The following is a 16,565-nucleotide window of genomic DNA, read 5'->3' on the forward strand; positions in this document are numbered from 1 at the left end:
TCAGTTTTCCGGTTGTAAATCAACTCTTCTGCGGCACGCAGATTTTATAGTCTCCGATGCTTGGTTCAGTGACTGATGCATCTTTAGCGGGACCATTATGCAGTTTTTCCCTGGCTCTTCGTCCCTTGGTGACCCTTGGTCACACTATTGTAGTGTAAGTTCAAATGTTTTATTTTAGTATTTTAACCTGAAATGAATGATTATCGTCTACCGTGCAGTGAGCCAAACTTGACAACGTAGCACGCTGCCATACACACAGCTCTACGTGACGGCAACTAAAGTGTTTTAGCTACCTGCTATACCATAAGCTATTTTGTGATTAATTTGGACGATTTCGAAAATTTCAACAGAACAAAAGTCATTAATGTAAAACAACCTGTAAGTCTAAAGCCCTTACGGACTACCAATGCACCAACAAAGTTATGAAGCACACGACTCAGACATCAAACGAGAAAACGGAGAAGTTAGCTTAGCTGTTAGCCGAAGTTACTTTGCGAGTTTGCCAACATGCCGTCACCAACATCATAAAAATCACCCGCAAACTACTGCCTGTTTACACTACCTAGATAGATAGTCTGCTATCAACTTCAAGTTAGGTACGGACAACTTTATTGCCTCCATGAATTCAGTGCACAAGCAGTGTCCTCGTGTGTTGTAGACTTGATTATGGCTTGCGGTTGAAAATCTATAGGCTAGCTGGTTCACTGATTGCAGTGCTAGTGTGGCTTCTATGACATCTGACCCCCGTCTATTATGCCAAAACAGCTGTACAACCCACCCCCCTCCCCCAACACACACACACACACACACACACACACACACACACACACACACACACACACACACAGGGTAGTCAATGTGGTGTAACCTTTTATGAGTCACCCATGGAGCCAACATCCCTACAGATCTCCAAGCTGTGATCTGTCACAGGATGTGGGTGTCTTGTAGAGCATCACTAGTTAGAAATGTCGGAGGGGGGTGGGGTGGCATGTTAGTGAGTGATAATTGACTGCGTGGGTTTGGCAACCAGTGCTGTGTGTAGTTTATAAAGCACACGGCCCTGAAAGGTGCTTTTTCTCCAGCGTGATGGGCTTGGCAGCGTAGTATTTTTCTAGTAACACAACTCAAGCGTTCCAGTTCCCCGCCTCTCCCGGTGTCTCTCCAGGGTAAAGTTGGCCAACACCCTGGCTTCTGAGAAGAGATCTGGGCAGCCGGGAAGGACAGACACTCTGGAGCTGGTTGTGGGAGGGCAGGAAGGCAGAGGCCACAGCCGGCAGGGGTAAACAAAACACACAGCAAAACTTCACTCTCCATCAAGGATAGACATTTTTCTTTGACGTCAACTTCTTTTTAAAAGATCACACAACCAGGGGCGTTGTTAGACATAAAGCTCTACTGGGGCACAGGCCCCTATTCATATCCCTTTTTTTCTTCCAAGCTTGCTGCGCACAATGCACTACTAGGCTGTAGAAACTCCCCTTGCTTAACCCACTATACAACAGTTCAGGGACGCAAGTTTGATATCAGCTTTGGCAGGGACATCAATAGTTAATGCGAGCGCGCACATTTTTTTCAGATTTATTTGAGTGCAAATACAGTTTTTTTTTAGCTTCATGTAATATTGGTTTTATGTTTTAGTCAAAATAAGATAATCGGTAGTTTTCTAAATGATAGACCTATCTTTAGTTTTGTTATGTTTTCTTAGCCTACCTCAATTCTGACTTGTGTGCCGAGTCCGACACCTGGACTTCTGTCTGCGTGCTGCAGTGGCTATTTGGCAAGCTCAGAAGAGCGCGCTGACATGGAATTCTGCGTGCATCGGTTTGTGTTTTCGGTTAAACACTTTTACAAGCGTTGATTGTGATACTGTGTTTATTTTTTACGGGATTATCAATCTAAATAAATGCACTGACTAATAAAGAAATATGTTAAGCACGTGCCCCAGTAAAAAGGGTCTAACTACGCCCCTGCACACAACCATGCAGTGCATTCTCTATTCATTAAACACACCATTCAGTACTTTCACTGAAACCTTGATGGGTGGTTATGTACTCTCCTAGCCAGCTACAGGGCAGAAGGCAGAAGCAAGGTAGCCTGGGTGTGTCTCTTGAGGAGAGTGTTGTTCCCTCAGAGACGCTCCTGATCTTGAGGAATGTCAGACCGCGAGCCGAGGTAGATGTTTGCTAATGCCAGGGTTTACGCTAAGCTGACGGACCTGCCACATTCTCAGAACTGGGAAGCGTTGGGATGGTACTTTCTACTGAATGTGAATGGTGTCTGCTAAAATATCAATGTTAAAATCTAAATCTAAGTGAGCTTTTCTTGAGAGAACATGCTTTCACAGAGGCAACATTGTTTTGTTTTAATGCTGAGCTCACACAATAGACCTACAAGCCCCAGATGTACGCTTGCTTTTAGATTTGCTCCATTATTGTAGTTTTTGTTTGTGCGACTCAAAACGAGGGAGAAAGGGGGCAGAACTAACACCCTAACTGGCTGAAACCTATTTGTCAATCAGTGAAAGACAGCATGCTGCCAGTTGAAATCAAGAACTCAGTCATGGATCAGACATGGACAGTAGTTAAGGCTCCAGATATGACAGGTATTAACTGTCACAGGTCAGAGTGTCCTGGTTCAAAGCAGGGTTCTTCTCCTGGCTCTGTGCTGCCTGCTTGTGTCATTGGCTTCGTTAGAAATGTTTGCGTCTGTGAAACTCCGGTATTAATACCATGAACCACACAGAGATGGGGAATTCCAAAGCCCTAAATAGTGCCAGCTTCACATTATACCCCCGACTCCGCCTACTCCTCTTCTACCACCCCTCAAGCACACACACACACCACACACGCACACACACCACACACACACACACCACACCACACACACACACGTCCAGCCCCGTCCAGCTGCACACATACCAGGAGCTGTGACAGGCAGCATCAGACGAGGGGATTTCCGCTGAGACGACAGCGTGCGCAGCGTGAGCCTTCAGCAGGAACAATGAGGAGAGGGGAGAGGCCAGGCTGGGGCTGGGGAGAGGCCAGGCTGGGGGTGGGGCTGGGGTGAGGCCAGGCTGTGGCTGGGGTGAGGCCAGGCTGGGGCTGGGGAGAGGCCAGGCTGGGGGTGGGGTGAGGCCAGGCTGGGGCTGGGGTGAGGCCAGGCTGGGGCTGGGGTGAGGCCAGGCTGGGGCTGGGGAGAGGCCAGGCTGGGGCTGGGGAGAGGCCAGGCTGGGGGTGGGGTGAGGCCAGGCTGGCCTGGGGTGAGGCCAGGCTGGGGCTGGGGAGAGGCCAGGCTGGGGCTGGGGAGAGGCCAGGCTGGCCTGGGGTGAGGCCAGGCTGGGGCTGGGGTGAGGCCAGGCTGGGGTGAGGCCAGGCTGGGGTGAGGCCAGGCTGGGGCTGGGGAGAGGCCAGGCTGGGGGTGGGGCTGGGGTGAGGCCAGGCTGGGGCTGGGGTGAGGCCAGGCTGGGGCTGGGGAGAGGCCAGGCTGGGGCTGGGGAGAGGCCAGGCTGGGGGTGGGGTGAGGCCAGGCTGGCCTGGGGTGAGGCCAGGATGGTCTGGGGTGAGGCCAGGCTGGGGTGAGGCCAGGCTGGGGTGAGGCCAGGCTGGGGCTGGGGTGAGGCCAGGCTGGGGTGAGGCCAGGCTGGGGCTGGGGTGAGGCCAGGCTGGGGTGAGGCCAGGCTGGGGTGAGGCCAGGCTGGGGCTGGGGTGAGGCCAGGCTGGGGTGAGGCCAGGCTGGGGTGAGGCCAGGCTGGGGTGAGGCCAGGCTGGGGTGAGGCCAGGCTGGGGCTGGTGTTTAGTTTCAGTAGCGGTGGTCACAGGACCACCTTCATGTCTCAGTACCGCCAACACAGTTATGTTGAACTGTTACCAAACACACCACACTGTAATATAGCTTCAGTCTACAACAATGGAGCCTTTATGTGTCTGTCTGTCTCTGTCTGTCTGTCTGTCTGTCAGCCCTGTATCCCCTCCTCACACATGCAGTGGTCTCACCTCCTGTCTTCTTTGTTGCTACTGTGTTGTGTTCCTCGTGTGTTTCAGAGCAGACGACTTCTAGCCTGCTACCCGCTGATCTCAGAGCTCTAACCTGCTACCCGCTGATTTCAGAGCTCTAACCTGCTACCCGCTGATTTCAGAGCTCTAACCTGCTACCCGCTGATCTCAGAGCTCTAACCTGCAACTTGCTGATCTCAGAGCTCTAACCTGCAACCCGCTGATCTCAGAGCTCTAACCTGCTACCCGCTGATCTCAGAGCAGCTATAAGGCTCTTGGTCATTAAGGGCTACAGACAATGTAATCATGTATTCATTTATCAAGACAGATAAGGACAAGTGGGGATTTGAACCTGCAACCTATTGATTTGCAGTCAAAAGCTCTAACCACTGAGCTAAACATATACCGTTGTGTGTCTGTGTCTCCCCCTGCAGACCGAGGGAGCTGTTGTCCCGTGTGTCCAGAGCCGAGGGCTCGTTCCTGGGCCCCGGGGTCCCCAGCCAGGGGCCCCCCTCCAGCGACCTGCTCAGCCAGGAGGTGTTCAGCCAGCTGCTGGAGATGCTGGACCAGTGAGTCACACACACACACACACACACTAACAGGCACACACACACTAACAGGCAAACACACACAAACTAACAGGCACACACACTAACAGGCACACATACACACACACACTAACAGGCACACATACACACTAAAAGGCACACAGACCATATTCCGTATTCCAAGTACATATGACTTGACCGTGTGACAGCAGAACATCCTCAGGGGTTGTGAGCCGGTACAAAGCGTGAATCTAGAGGTTTCTGTGTGTGTGTGTGTGTGTATGTGTGTGTGTGTGTGTGTCTCAGGTCAGCGTTCCACTCGGTCCAGCCCATCGAGCTGAGCTTCTGTGATGGTGGGGAGGAGGAGGGGGAGGAGGGGGAGGTGCCTCCCAGCAGCACCATCCAGATCAGCATGGACTGCTTCACCATGCACGGCCCCCAGGGGACTCCCTCCGTGAGTACCTATCACTGCCTCACACTGCCTCACACTACCTCACACTACCTCACACTACCTCACACTGCCTCACACTACCTCACACTACCTCACACTACCTCACACTGTCTCACACTACCTCACACTACCTCACACTGCCTCACACTGTCTCACACTACCTCACACTACCTCACACTGCCTCACACTACCTCACACTACCTCACACTGCCTCACACTGCCTCACACTACCGCATACTGCCTCACACTACCTCATACTGCCTCACACTACCTTACATTGCCTCACACTACCTCAAACTACCTCACACTGTCTCACACTACCTCACTCTACTTCACACTACCTCATACTGCCTCACACTACCTCACATTGCCTCACACTGCCTCACACTACCTCACACTACCCCAACATAACCACACACTACCTTACACAGCCACAACCCTACACTCCAGAACTCCACAACCCAACAACCCTGTAAATCCGGTCCACAGTGGAGGAGATGCCCTCCGATCACCTCCCTCAGAAATATAACCAACAAGTGTCACTATTGCCACTAAACAGCCACACAAGCTAAGCCACTGGACTGGACTGGCATACATGTTTGGATGTGGCCTCGAGTGAGCAATGTGCACACGGTCCTAGAACCTCCACATCACCTCCTCACCCCTCAGAGGTGATGTGGGTCCAGGACATGGCTGGGCCTGGCAGGGCCCTGCATCACCTCCTCAGCCCTCAGAGGTGATGTGGGTCCAGGACATGGCTGGGCCTGGAAGGGCCCTGCATCACCTCCTCAGCCCTCAGAGGTGATGTGGGTCCAGGACATGGCTGGGCCTGGCAGGGCCCTGCATCACCTCCTCAGCCCTCAGAGGTGATGTGGATCCAGGACATGGCTGGGCCTGGCAGGGCCCTGCATCACGTCTAACTCTGTTCAGGGGCCCGTTGAGAAGCGTGACCTGATGGGGGTTTCAGAGGTAAATCCCGTCTGAAGTCTAGAAGCAATAGAGAGATCGGAAGCAGTGATATCTGCTCGGGGTTTTCCTAAAAACAAATATTGTTTTCTGCAGAAGTCAACCGCCGTTCTGGTTGCTTGGCCTGTGTGGGGTCAAGTCCAGCTGTGATTGGCTCTGACAGGGTGATATGGTTATGTGATTGGTTGTGAGAGAGTGATGTGGTTACTTAAGCCTGCCGCTGCCTTATGGGTTGAGACTTGGTCTCGCCTGAAGATGGGAACAAAATGAATCACAATTTTCAAGATGTCTTCCTCTGTCCGACCCATGTAAGTGCTCCCCGTCTTGTCTTTCACAATAGTTAGCCAGGTAGTTTTACGAGCTTGTGTAATCTGCTCTCTGATGGCTCGCTCTGCGTATGATGAGGTTTAAGTGTTAGGAACAGCTGTGTCATAATAACATGGGACACTGTAAGAGTGTGTGAGTGTGTAAAAGTGTGTGTGAGAGACTTGAGTGTGTGAGAGAGCGTGAGTGTAAGAGCGTGTGTGTGTGTGTGGGACTGAGTGTGTGAGAGCGTGAGTGTAAGAGCGTGTGTGTGTGTGTGTGGGACTGAGTGTGTGAGAGCGTGAGTGTAAGAGCGTGTGTGTGTGTGTGGGACTGAGTGTGTGAGAGCGTGAGTGTAAGAGCGTGTGTGTGTGTGTGGGACTGAGTGTGTGAGAGCGTGAGTGTGAGAGCGTGTGTGTGTGTGTGGGACTGAGTGTGTGAGAGCGTGAGTGTGAGAGCGTGTGTGTGTGTGTGGGACTGAGTGTGTGAGAGCGTGAGTGTGAGAGCGTGTGTGTGTGTGTGGGACTGAGTGTGTGAGAGCGTGAGTGTGAGAGCGTGTGTGTGTGTGTGGGACTGAGTGTGTGAGAGTGTGAGTGTAAGAGCGTGTGTGTGTGTGTGGGACTGAGTGTGTGAGAGCGTGAGTGTAAGAGCGTGTGTGTGTGTGTGGGACTGAGTGTGTGAGAGCGTGAGTGTAAGAGCGTGTGTGTGTGTGTGGGACTGAGTGTGTGAGAGCGTGAGTGTAAGAGCGTGTGTGTGTGTGTGGGACTGAGTGTGTGAGAGCGTGAGTGTAAGAGCGTGTGTGTGTGTGTGGGACTGAGTGTGTGAGAGCGTGAGTGTAAGAGCGTGTGTGTGTGTGTGGGACTGAGTGTGTGAGAGCGTGAGTGTAAGAGCGTGTGTGTGTGTGTGGGACTGAGTGTGTGAGAGCGTGAGTGTAAGAGCGTGTGTGTGTGTGTGGGACTGAGTGTGTGAGAGCGTGAGTGTAAGAGCGTGTGTGTGTGTGTGGGACTGAGTGTGTGAGAGCGTGAGTGTAAGAGCGTGTGTGTGTGTGTGGGACTGAGTGTGTGAGAGCGTGAGTGTAAGAGCGTGTGTGTGTGTGTGGGACTGAGTGTGTGAGAGCGTGAGTGTAAGAGCGTGTGTGTGTGTGTGGGACTGAGTGTGTGAGAGCGTGAGTGTAAGAGCGTGTGTGTGTGTGTGGGACTGAGTGTGTGAGAGCGTGTGTGTGTGTGTGAGAGCGTGTGTGTGTGTGTGAGAGCGTGTGTGTGTGTGTAAGAGCGTGAGTGTGTAAGAGCGTGAGTGTGTAAGAGCGTGAGTGTGTAAGAGCGTGTGTGTGTGTGAGAGAGCCCCTGGGTGGTGTAAGGGCGCTACTGGATGATGTCACTGCTCCCCTCCCTGTACAGGAATGCTGGAGGAGAGAGGAGAGAGAGGAGGACAGAGGTAGGGGAGGAGGAGAGAGGGAGGGAAGAGGAGGGAGGTCTGCTCTCTCTTGATCTGGTAATAACCTCCCTCCCTCCTCTGTACCAGAGGGCTGAGGTACAGGGTGGTATATCCTCCTCTGTACCAGAGGGCTGAGGTACAGGGTGGTATATCCTCCTCTGTACCAGAGGGCTGAGGTACAGGGTGGTATATCCTCCTCTGTACCAGAGGGCTGAGGTACAGGGTGGTATCTGTAGCCTGTCCAGCAGACTCTGTGGGGGCCTGGTCCACTGCTCCTCAGCCAAGTCCTCACCCCTCCCTCCCTCCTGGGTGTGGGTGTGACCCCCCCCCCCCTCCTGTGTGAGTCATCTGATTGGCTCTGCGTGGAGCCCTGGGGTTCTTATTTGTGATTCATGTTTAATCTGAAATTCTTTCTTTCTTTCACTTTTTTTCCGTAGCTGCAGGGCAGCAATCTAGAGCAGCACCTCTCTCTCTCCCTCCCTCTTCCTCTCTCTCTCTCTCTCTCCCTCTCTTCCTCTCTCTCTCTTTCTCCCTCTCTTTCTCTCTCTCTCTCTCTCTCTCTCTCTCTCTCTCTCTCTCTCTCTCTCTCTCTCTCTCTCTCTCTCTCTCTCTCTCTCTCTCTCTCTCTCTCTCTCTCTCCCCCTCTCTTCCTCTCCCCCTCTCTTCCTCTCTCTCTCTCTTCCTCGCTCTTTCTTCCTCTCTCTCTCTCTCCCTTTCTTCCTCCCTCTCTTTCTCCCTCTCTTTCTCTCCCCCTCTCTTGCTCTCTCTCTCCCTCTCTCTTTCTCCCTCTCTTCCTCTCTCTTTTTGTAAATCCCTACCCCCGTCCGTCAGTATGGCTCGTCACCACAGGAGTAAATGAGAGAGGAGAGAGGGGTGAGGAGGGAGGGGAGAGAGACAGGGAGTGAGAGTGTAGGGGAGGTGTGGGGTTGGCGTGGGGGAGGTGTGGAAGGTGTGGAGGAGGTGTGGGAGGTGTGGGGCAGGCGTGGGGGAGGTGTAGGGGAGGTGTGGGGGAGGCGTGGGGGAGGTGTGGGGGAGGTGTAGGGGAGGTGTAGAGGAGGCGTGGGGGAGGCGTGGGGGAGGTGTGGGGGAGGCGTGGGGGAGGTGTATGGGGAGGTGTATGGGGAGGTGTAGGGGAGGTGTAGGGGAGGTGTAGAGGAGGCGTGGGTGAGGCGTGGGGGAGGTGTATGGGGAGGTGTATGGGGAGGTGTAGGGGAGGTGTAGGGGAGGTGTAGAGGAGGCGTGGGTGAGGTGTGGGGGAGGCGTAGGGGAGGCGTGGGGGAGGTGTGGGGGAGTCGTGGGGGAGGTGTAGGGGGAGGTGTAGGGGAGGTGTAGGGGAGGTGTAGAGGAGGTGTAGAGGAGGCGTGGGGGAGGTGTGCAGAGTAGAATAACATGAAGGAATGCAGCAGTAGAGGTGGCAGGAGCTGCCCTCCCCCACAGCTGATCTCCCCCAGATAACGTCTCTGATCACCAGAGCACAGAGCTCTCACTGGTGACTGCTGTGTGAGTGTGTGTGTGTGTGTGTGTGTGTCTGTGTGTGTGTAACTCTGTGCAGGAGTTTTGAAACACCTGTGCTCTGATTGTATTATGGAGGGAAAAATGCACTTGCGGCCATTTTGAATTGAACACGCAGGTACACAGGGAGAAAGCTCGGCGCGACTGTTGCACAGCGAAGCTGCTACGATCAGCAGTTTGAAAAGCAACTGTCAATATTAGACTGAACTGACGATCACATTACACCAGGTCCCCAAATCAATCCAGCTATTAATGTTCATGTCTGTGATTTCTGAAGAGGGATCAATCTTATCTCTGTATGGCTACGGTCAGCCTCGGTGGAACAGCCCACCAGTGGAATGCTTTTGTCCCTGCTCATCACCTGAGAACAGGTGATGAGAACAGGTGATGAGAACAGGTGATGACACACCTGACGCCATCAGGAGCTCCCACTTGGGCTCCCCGCCAACGGGGCTGAAAGGGTTAAACTGTGGCATGTTTCAACACCCATCTCAATTAGCCTCCCTCAGCCTCCAGTGAGGAGCAGCTTCAGGTGACGTGCTCCTCCTGTCAGCCTCCCTCAGCCTCCAGTGAGGAGCAGCTTCAGGTGACGTGCTCCTCCTGTCAGCCTCCCTCAGCCTCCAGTGAGGAGCAGCTTCAGGTGACGTGCTCCTCCTGTCAGCCTCCCTCAGCCTCCAGTGAGGAGCAGCTTCAGGTGACGTGCTCCTCCTGTCAGCCTCCCTCAGCCTCCAGTGAGGAGCAGCTTCAGGTGACGTGCTCCTCCTGTCAGCCTCCCTCAGCCTCCAGTGAGGAGCAGCTTCAGGTGACGTGCTCCTCCTGTCAGACAACCTTCTCCCAGCGCCTCACTACGTTGGTCTCCACTGTGTCCTTCCTGCTCTGCTGAGCCAGTACAGACCGTTCCTCGATTCTGACCACTGGGATATTGTTAGAACTACGCTCTTCAGATCCTTGATCTTCTGCAGTACTTAGTACATCTATTCGTACAATGCTTCAGAGGAAAATGCTGAATGAGCAAAATGTAAAACTCTATTATTGTCAAAAGGCTGGATCACGCCTGACTTCCTCTGGTGTTTGACAGGTTCATTACATTTCTGTTTGTCTGTCAGAAGGCTGGTCTCTCCTCCCCTGCAGCTAGCGCTCCTCAGAGCGGCCAGGGACGTCTCACTATATAAACAGCAAACACAAACAGAAAGTATAGCAGGAGATCAGGGACTGGAACAGCCCCTCACCCCCCCTCTCACAGCCAACATCTTCAGGGTTTCGTTACAGCGATCACCCCCAGCGCCCCTATCTCAGCCAGGTGCTTGTCGAAGCTGCCTTCAGACCAGGCCCAGATCACGGTTGGCTCGTCTGTCTCGGTTGAACCGTCTTGGCAGGAGGATTGGGCACACCCCGTGACAGAGCAGGGCTGGGGACAACCGTCTACCTCAGGGAGCCGTGTGGGAAGCCAGGCGAGCCCAGGCCGCTCTGCTGAGCGGCTGGGGTTACCATGACTCCTGCTCTACAGCAGAGCGGCTGGGGTTACCATGACTCCTGCTCTACAGCAGAGCGGCTGGGGTTACCATGACTCCTGCTCTACAGCAGGCTGGGGTTACCATGACTCCTGCTCTACAGCAGGCTGGGGTTACCAGGACTCCTGCTCTACAGCAGAGTGGCTGGGGTTACCATGAGTCCTGCTCTACAGCAGGCTGGGGTTACCATGACTCCTGCTCTACAGCAGGCTGGGGTTACCATGAGTCCTGCTCTACAGCAGAGTGGCTGGGGTTACCATGACTCCTGCTCTACAGCAGAGTGGCTGGGGTTACCATGACTCCTGCTCTACAGCAGAGTGGCTGGGGTTACCAGGACTCCTGCTCTACAGCAGAGTGGCTGGGGTTACCATGAGTCCTGCTCTACAGCAGGCTGGGGTTACCAGGACTCCTGCTCTACAGCAGAGTGGCTGGGGTTACCATGAGTCCTGCTCTACAGCAGGCTGGGGTTACCATGAGTCCTGCTCTACAGCAGGCTGGGGTTACCATGAGTCCTGCTCTACAGCAGAGTGGCTGGGGTTACCATGAGTCCTGCTATACAGCAGAGTGGCTGGGGTTACCATGAGTCCTGCTCTACAGCAGAGCGGCTGGGGTTACCATGAGTCCTGCTCTACAGCAGGCTGGGGTTACCATGACTCCTGCTCTACAGCAGGCTGGGGTTACCATGAGTCCTGCTCTACAGCAGGCTGGGGTTACCATGAGTCCTGCTCTACAGCAGGCTGGGGTTACCATGAGTCCTGCTCTACAGCAGGCTGGGGTTACCATGACTCCTGCTCTACAGCAGGCTGGGGTTACCATGACTCCTGCTCTACAGCAGGCTGGGGTTACCATGAGTCCTGCTCTACAGCAGAGTGGCTGGGGTTACCATGACTCCTGCTCTACAGCAGAGTGGCTGGGGTTACCAGGACTCCTGCTCTACAGCAGAGTGGCTGGGGTTACCATGACTCCTGCTCTACAGCAGGCTGGGGTTACCATGAGTCCTGCTCTACAGCAGGCTGGGGTTACCATGACTCCTGCTCTACAGCAGGCTGGGGTTACCATGAGTCCTGCTCTACAGCAGGCTGGGGTTACCATGAGTCCTGCTCTACAGCATAGCAGCTGGGGTTACCATGACTCCTGCTCTACAGCAGAGCGGGGTTACTATGACTCCTGCTCTACAGCAGAGCGGCTGGGGTTACCATGACTCCTGCTCTACAGCAGAGCGGCTGGGGTTACCATGACTCCTGCTCTACAGCAGGCTGGGGTTACGCTCTCTCAAACAGAGTTTGAAGGCAGGGTAGGTACGTTTAGCGAAAATTGCTATTTTGGCTTGAGTTTGAAAGTATCCATCCCAAAATATCCCTTCCCCTCCCTTCAAAGCCAATCCCACAAAACACATGAACACCTGACTACTGACGTGCAAGTAGCCCGTCCAATTGTTGCATTCGGTCAGAACACAGTGATTGGTTGCGTTTATTTCTGCAAAGGTCAACAGATACTGGATTTATTGTATTTTACTGTCATAGCAACTCAAATGCTATCAGGATGTGAAGATTATTTCAGCAAATTTGCCAAAAAGTGCTTCTCAAAAACATTATATCCTGCCTTATACCGGGCACGCTGAAAGGGTGAAGATGGATTTGAGATGAGTTTTCTCTGTGGAGCAGGAGGGTTGTGTGAGGGGGAATCAGAGCAGGAATCAGGAGTACTGGCCTGCTCAGTGCTATCTCTGGCGGTGTTGACTGTGCTAACACCGCCTTCAGTTGAACACACAGATCTAAGACCCATTCTAACCAGCAAGGCAGTAAACACACACTCTCAGAGTGGAAGGCGACACTAATGTCGTGTTTGCTGACTGTAGCGCTGCCGCTCTCCTTAACGGAAACCCCGCAGTGTTTACAGGGAGGTGACGGGGGAGAGGTGACGAAGAAGGTGACAGAAGCCTCCAGAGGCTCGGGGCAGGTGTCTGTTGTGCTGATCAGGCTGGTCCTGAGGACTGAGGGCTTTTGAGACGGGAGGAAGGAAGACTCTCTAGTCCTCAGTCCCCAGAAAGACCTGTGTCCTGACAGTACGGAGCATATCACGGGTCTCTGGCTGTTCCCTCTCCCTCCTTCCTTCTTTCTGCCGTCCTTCCATCTATCTCCCTCTCCCTCACCTCCCTGCTCTCTCCCACCACCATCCCTCTCCCTCACCTCCCTGCTCTCTCCCACCACCCTCCCTCTCCCTGCTCTCTCCCACCACCCTCCCTCTCCCTCACCTCCCTGCTCTCTCCCACCACCCTCCCTCTCCCTGCTCTCTCCCACCACCCTCCCTCTCCCTCACCTCCCTGCTCTCTCCCACCACCCTCCCTCTCCCTCACCTCCCTGCTCTCTCCCACCACCCTCCCTCTCCCTCACCTCCCTGCTCTCTCCCACCACCCTCCCTCTCCCTCACCTCCCTGCTCTCTCCCACCACCCTCCCTCTCCCTCACCTCCCTGCTCTCTCCCACCACCCTCCCTCTCCCTCCCCTCTTCCAATGACCAACAGGGATCATTGAGCCAAACTCAGACCTCATACATAAATCTCACTCTCCTGTCAGAGGCAGAGAAGCACAAACGTTCCTGATATGCGCCCAGGCCTCCGAGTGAGCCTTCAGTCCACACCAGCCAGCGTGGCGGCCGGGCTATCAGGTTAGATGCAGTCTGTCAGGATGGATGGCATTACTGTGCCCAGTGAGAATTTTTCTCTAGGTGCTAATGATGACTTGGGTGCGTGCAGCGGAACGGCTGCACTCAACATTCTCAAAGCAAACTCATACCTCTGGTTTTAGACTTGAATATATCAGCCAGGGCGTTCCTTATCTCTCCCCAGCCCAGAGCGAACTCCACTGCCTGCGGCAGCCTCTCAATGCCCCCAAAAAACTGTGTGTCAAGCAGTTACTCCACAACTGCTGTTTTTAGGCAACTCAAACCTCAAACCCCGGCCTCAGATTACTGCCGAAAAGCCACGTCGGATAATTACCGTCGTCGTTCGATCGATTTCTAAATCCTTCATTCCACACCGGAATGGGTCTTTTGTTTGGGTGCTAATAACGTATTAGAGCCTCCAGCAGCCTCCGGGATCCCCCCTGGGGCCAGGGTCTTTGTGGGGCGGTCCCCCCTGTCACCTGGACCGGCGCTGTCATCACTGATTACTGGGTGGGTCGTTTGGGCTGCTGCTAGCCACCTGAGGCTCTCTAACGAACCCCGGCTCTTTGTTGACTTAAGAAGTCAATTGTAAATACTTGAACCTATGCTTAGAGGTTTGATGTTTATGACGCTTATACAGGCTGGGGGGATGTTGAGGGGGGGTTCTCCTGCTAGCTAACGCTAACCTGATAGCGCCTCTGTCAACAGTGTTGTCCCTTGGTCTTAGAGGCATGTCACCAGCTAATTGGTCTGGCTTCGACACCTCAGGGGTTGGGCCTGAGGTGAAGGCGACGGTCTTTGTAACACTCTTCAAGTTCTTTTTTTTTTAAGCTCGAGTCGTTGAAATGTGAGCTTTGCCTAGAATGTTCTCTCTCGCAGAGAGCAGCGTCTCTAAGCAGTAGTAAATCTTGGCTGTGTTGTTTGGACTCCATCGCTGCAAGAGTCCCAACCTCTCTTCAGCTCCTCAGCCACTGCCTATTTAACACAATTGCGAGTTTGTTTATCTAAACTAATTATGGGCTTCAAAAGAGGCCGCTGTTGTGCAGGAGGATGTTGGAATGGTTGGAGTCTCTGTGCAACCTGGCTGACCTGGAGGCTGGAGGCTGGGGGGCTGGAGGCTGGGGGATCAGAGGCTGGGGGGCTGGGAGGCTGGGGGTTGGAGGCTGGGAGGTTGGAGGCTGGGGGACTGGAGGCTGGGGGACTGGAGGCTGGGGGTCTGGAGGCTGGGGGACCGGAGGCTGGGGGTCTGGAGGCTGGGAGTTGGAGGCTGGGGGTTGGAGGCTGGGGGTCTGGAGGCTGGGGGACCGGAGGCTGGGGGACCGGAGGCTAGGGGGATGGAGGCTGGGGGACCGGAGGCTGGTGGACTGGAGGCTGGGGGTCTGGAGGCTGGGGGTCTGGAGGCTGGGGGACCGGAGGCTGGGGGTCTGGAGGCTGGGGGTCTGGAGGCTAGGGGACCGGAGGCTGGGGGGCCGGAGGCTTGGGGTCTGGAGGCTGGGGGTCTGGAGGCTGGGGGTCTGGAGGCTGGGGGACCGGAGGCTGGGGGTCTGGAGGCTGGGGGACCGGAGGCTGGGGGACCAGAGTCTGGGGGACCGGAGGCTGGGGGTCTGGAGGCTGGGGGTCTAGGGCCTGGGTCTGGGGTCTGGGGCCTGGGTCTAGGGTCTAGGGCCTGGGCCTGGGGTCTGGGGTCTGGGTGTGGCCCTTAGATTGCAGACGTTGACTACAGGTCAGTGTTCAGATTAGTGACGCTTTCAAAGGGTTCTGACCAGAGGGCTGAAGTTTCACCTTCTGTCCCTGCAGTCATGCAACCCGCCCCCTTACACACACACACACACACACACTCCTCTCTCACCCCTCTCTCCTCTCCTCACCCTCCGCCCTCAGGTTAGCATTTGCAGTCTGGTCAGCATGGAAGTTGTACTGATTTAAACATTGTGACTCTGGTCATCAGACAACAGAAATGTGTGTCAGAACAGGTAAAGTTATCTAGATTAAACTCTTAATGGAAAATGAAGAAGACCACGTTTTTCTTGGCAGTTTCACAATAAATGGTTTCTAAATGATAGTGTGCATACCTGCCTCTCTGTCTGCCTGTCTGTCTCTCTCTCTATGTCTGTCTGTCTGTCTGTCTCTCTGCCTGTCTGTCTGTCTGTCTCTCTCTCTGCCTGCATGCCTGTCTGTCTCTCTGTCTGTCTCTCTGCCTGCCTGCCTGCATGCCTGTCTGTCTGTCTGTCTCTCTGCCTGCCTGTCTGTCTCTCTGTCTGTCTGTCTCTCTGTCTGTCTGTCTGTCTCGTCTCCCCGGCCACCCCTGTGAGCTGACGAGAGTTCCTCCTCCCTGAAACAACATGCATGTTTTCACAACAGATCTGCATCTCTACCTCTAGTAGATGCAAGCTTCCAGGGCCATGTCCTGGGCTGCTGGGGCTGCTGTGGGAGGGGGAGGGGGCAGATTGTTATGCTTAGTAGGGGAGAGAAGGATTGCTCTGTCACTAAACCTGCTAGAGAAGCTAGGCATCTCAGCCCTGGACAGACCAGAGCTGGCATAATGGAGTTCAATGTCATCCTGTATCATCCTGTGTCACACTAGCTCAGTGTTTGACTATTCATGAAGTTCTGGGTTCAAATCCCCCCTGTGTGATTCTTTGGATGAAGCATTGGCTAAAGGGACATTTTAGTTTTAATCTCTAACGTTTCCTGACATACCTTTTCCTTTGAACACTTGCTGTTCTGTTCTGTGACATCCTTAATGATACCCCTTCACCGTGACTGATTATGTACCTCTTATTCAGTCGAGGAAAGTCACGTTTTCGTCAAGTCAGACGTGAGTATCGTGATACATCTCCTCCCTGTCACCTTTAACTTTCACCTCTCAAACGTGGCTGCTCTGGTCGGATCTCAGATGGTACGGCGGCATGCTGCTCTGGTCGGATCTCAGATGGTACGGCGGCATGCTGCTCTGGTCGGATCTCAGATGGTCTCTGCAGACACAAGCAGGAGGAGGAGGAAGACAGGGTGCTTCTCCAGGAGATGGGTGTGTGCTCAGGTATTGGCCAGGTAGCTCCGTAGCCCCTCCCCCCTGTCCCAGGTATATAGGGCCTCCCCCCAGCCTCCCGTAGAGACTCTACCTGTCCCGTTAGCTGTTTGATCCTGGACTCTTTCACAGTAGAAGGATTGCGAGCTGTAGAACC

General features: G+C 54.2%; 1 protein-coding gene across 1 annotated transcript in view; it reads left to right on the forward strand.

Moving 5' to 3' along the window:
- Window positions 1-255: 255 nt before the first annotated feature.
- The window catches only part of tp63 (tumor protein p63), a 42,056-nt gene continuing 25,746 nt past the window's right edge, over window positions 256-16,565 (forward strand). The window contains 3 exon segments of the mRNA XM_062450870.1: window positions 256-596; window positions 4,427-4,561; window positions 4,847-4,994. Of these exon segments, the coding sequence (XP_062306854.1) occupies window positions 4,551-4,561; window positions 4,847-4,994 (159 nt within the window). The 5' untranslated portion in view covers window positions 256-596; window positions 4,427-4,550.

This window comes from Osmerus eperlanus, chromosome 24 (assembly GCF_963692335.1).
Source record: "Osmerus eperlanus chromosome 24, fOsmEpe2.1, whole genome shotgun sequence".
NCBI classification, from domain to species: Eukaryota; Metazoa; Chordata; class Actinopteri; order Osmeriformes; family Osmeridae; genus Osmerus; species Osmerus eperlanus.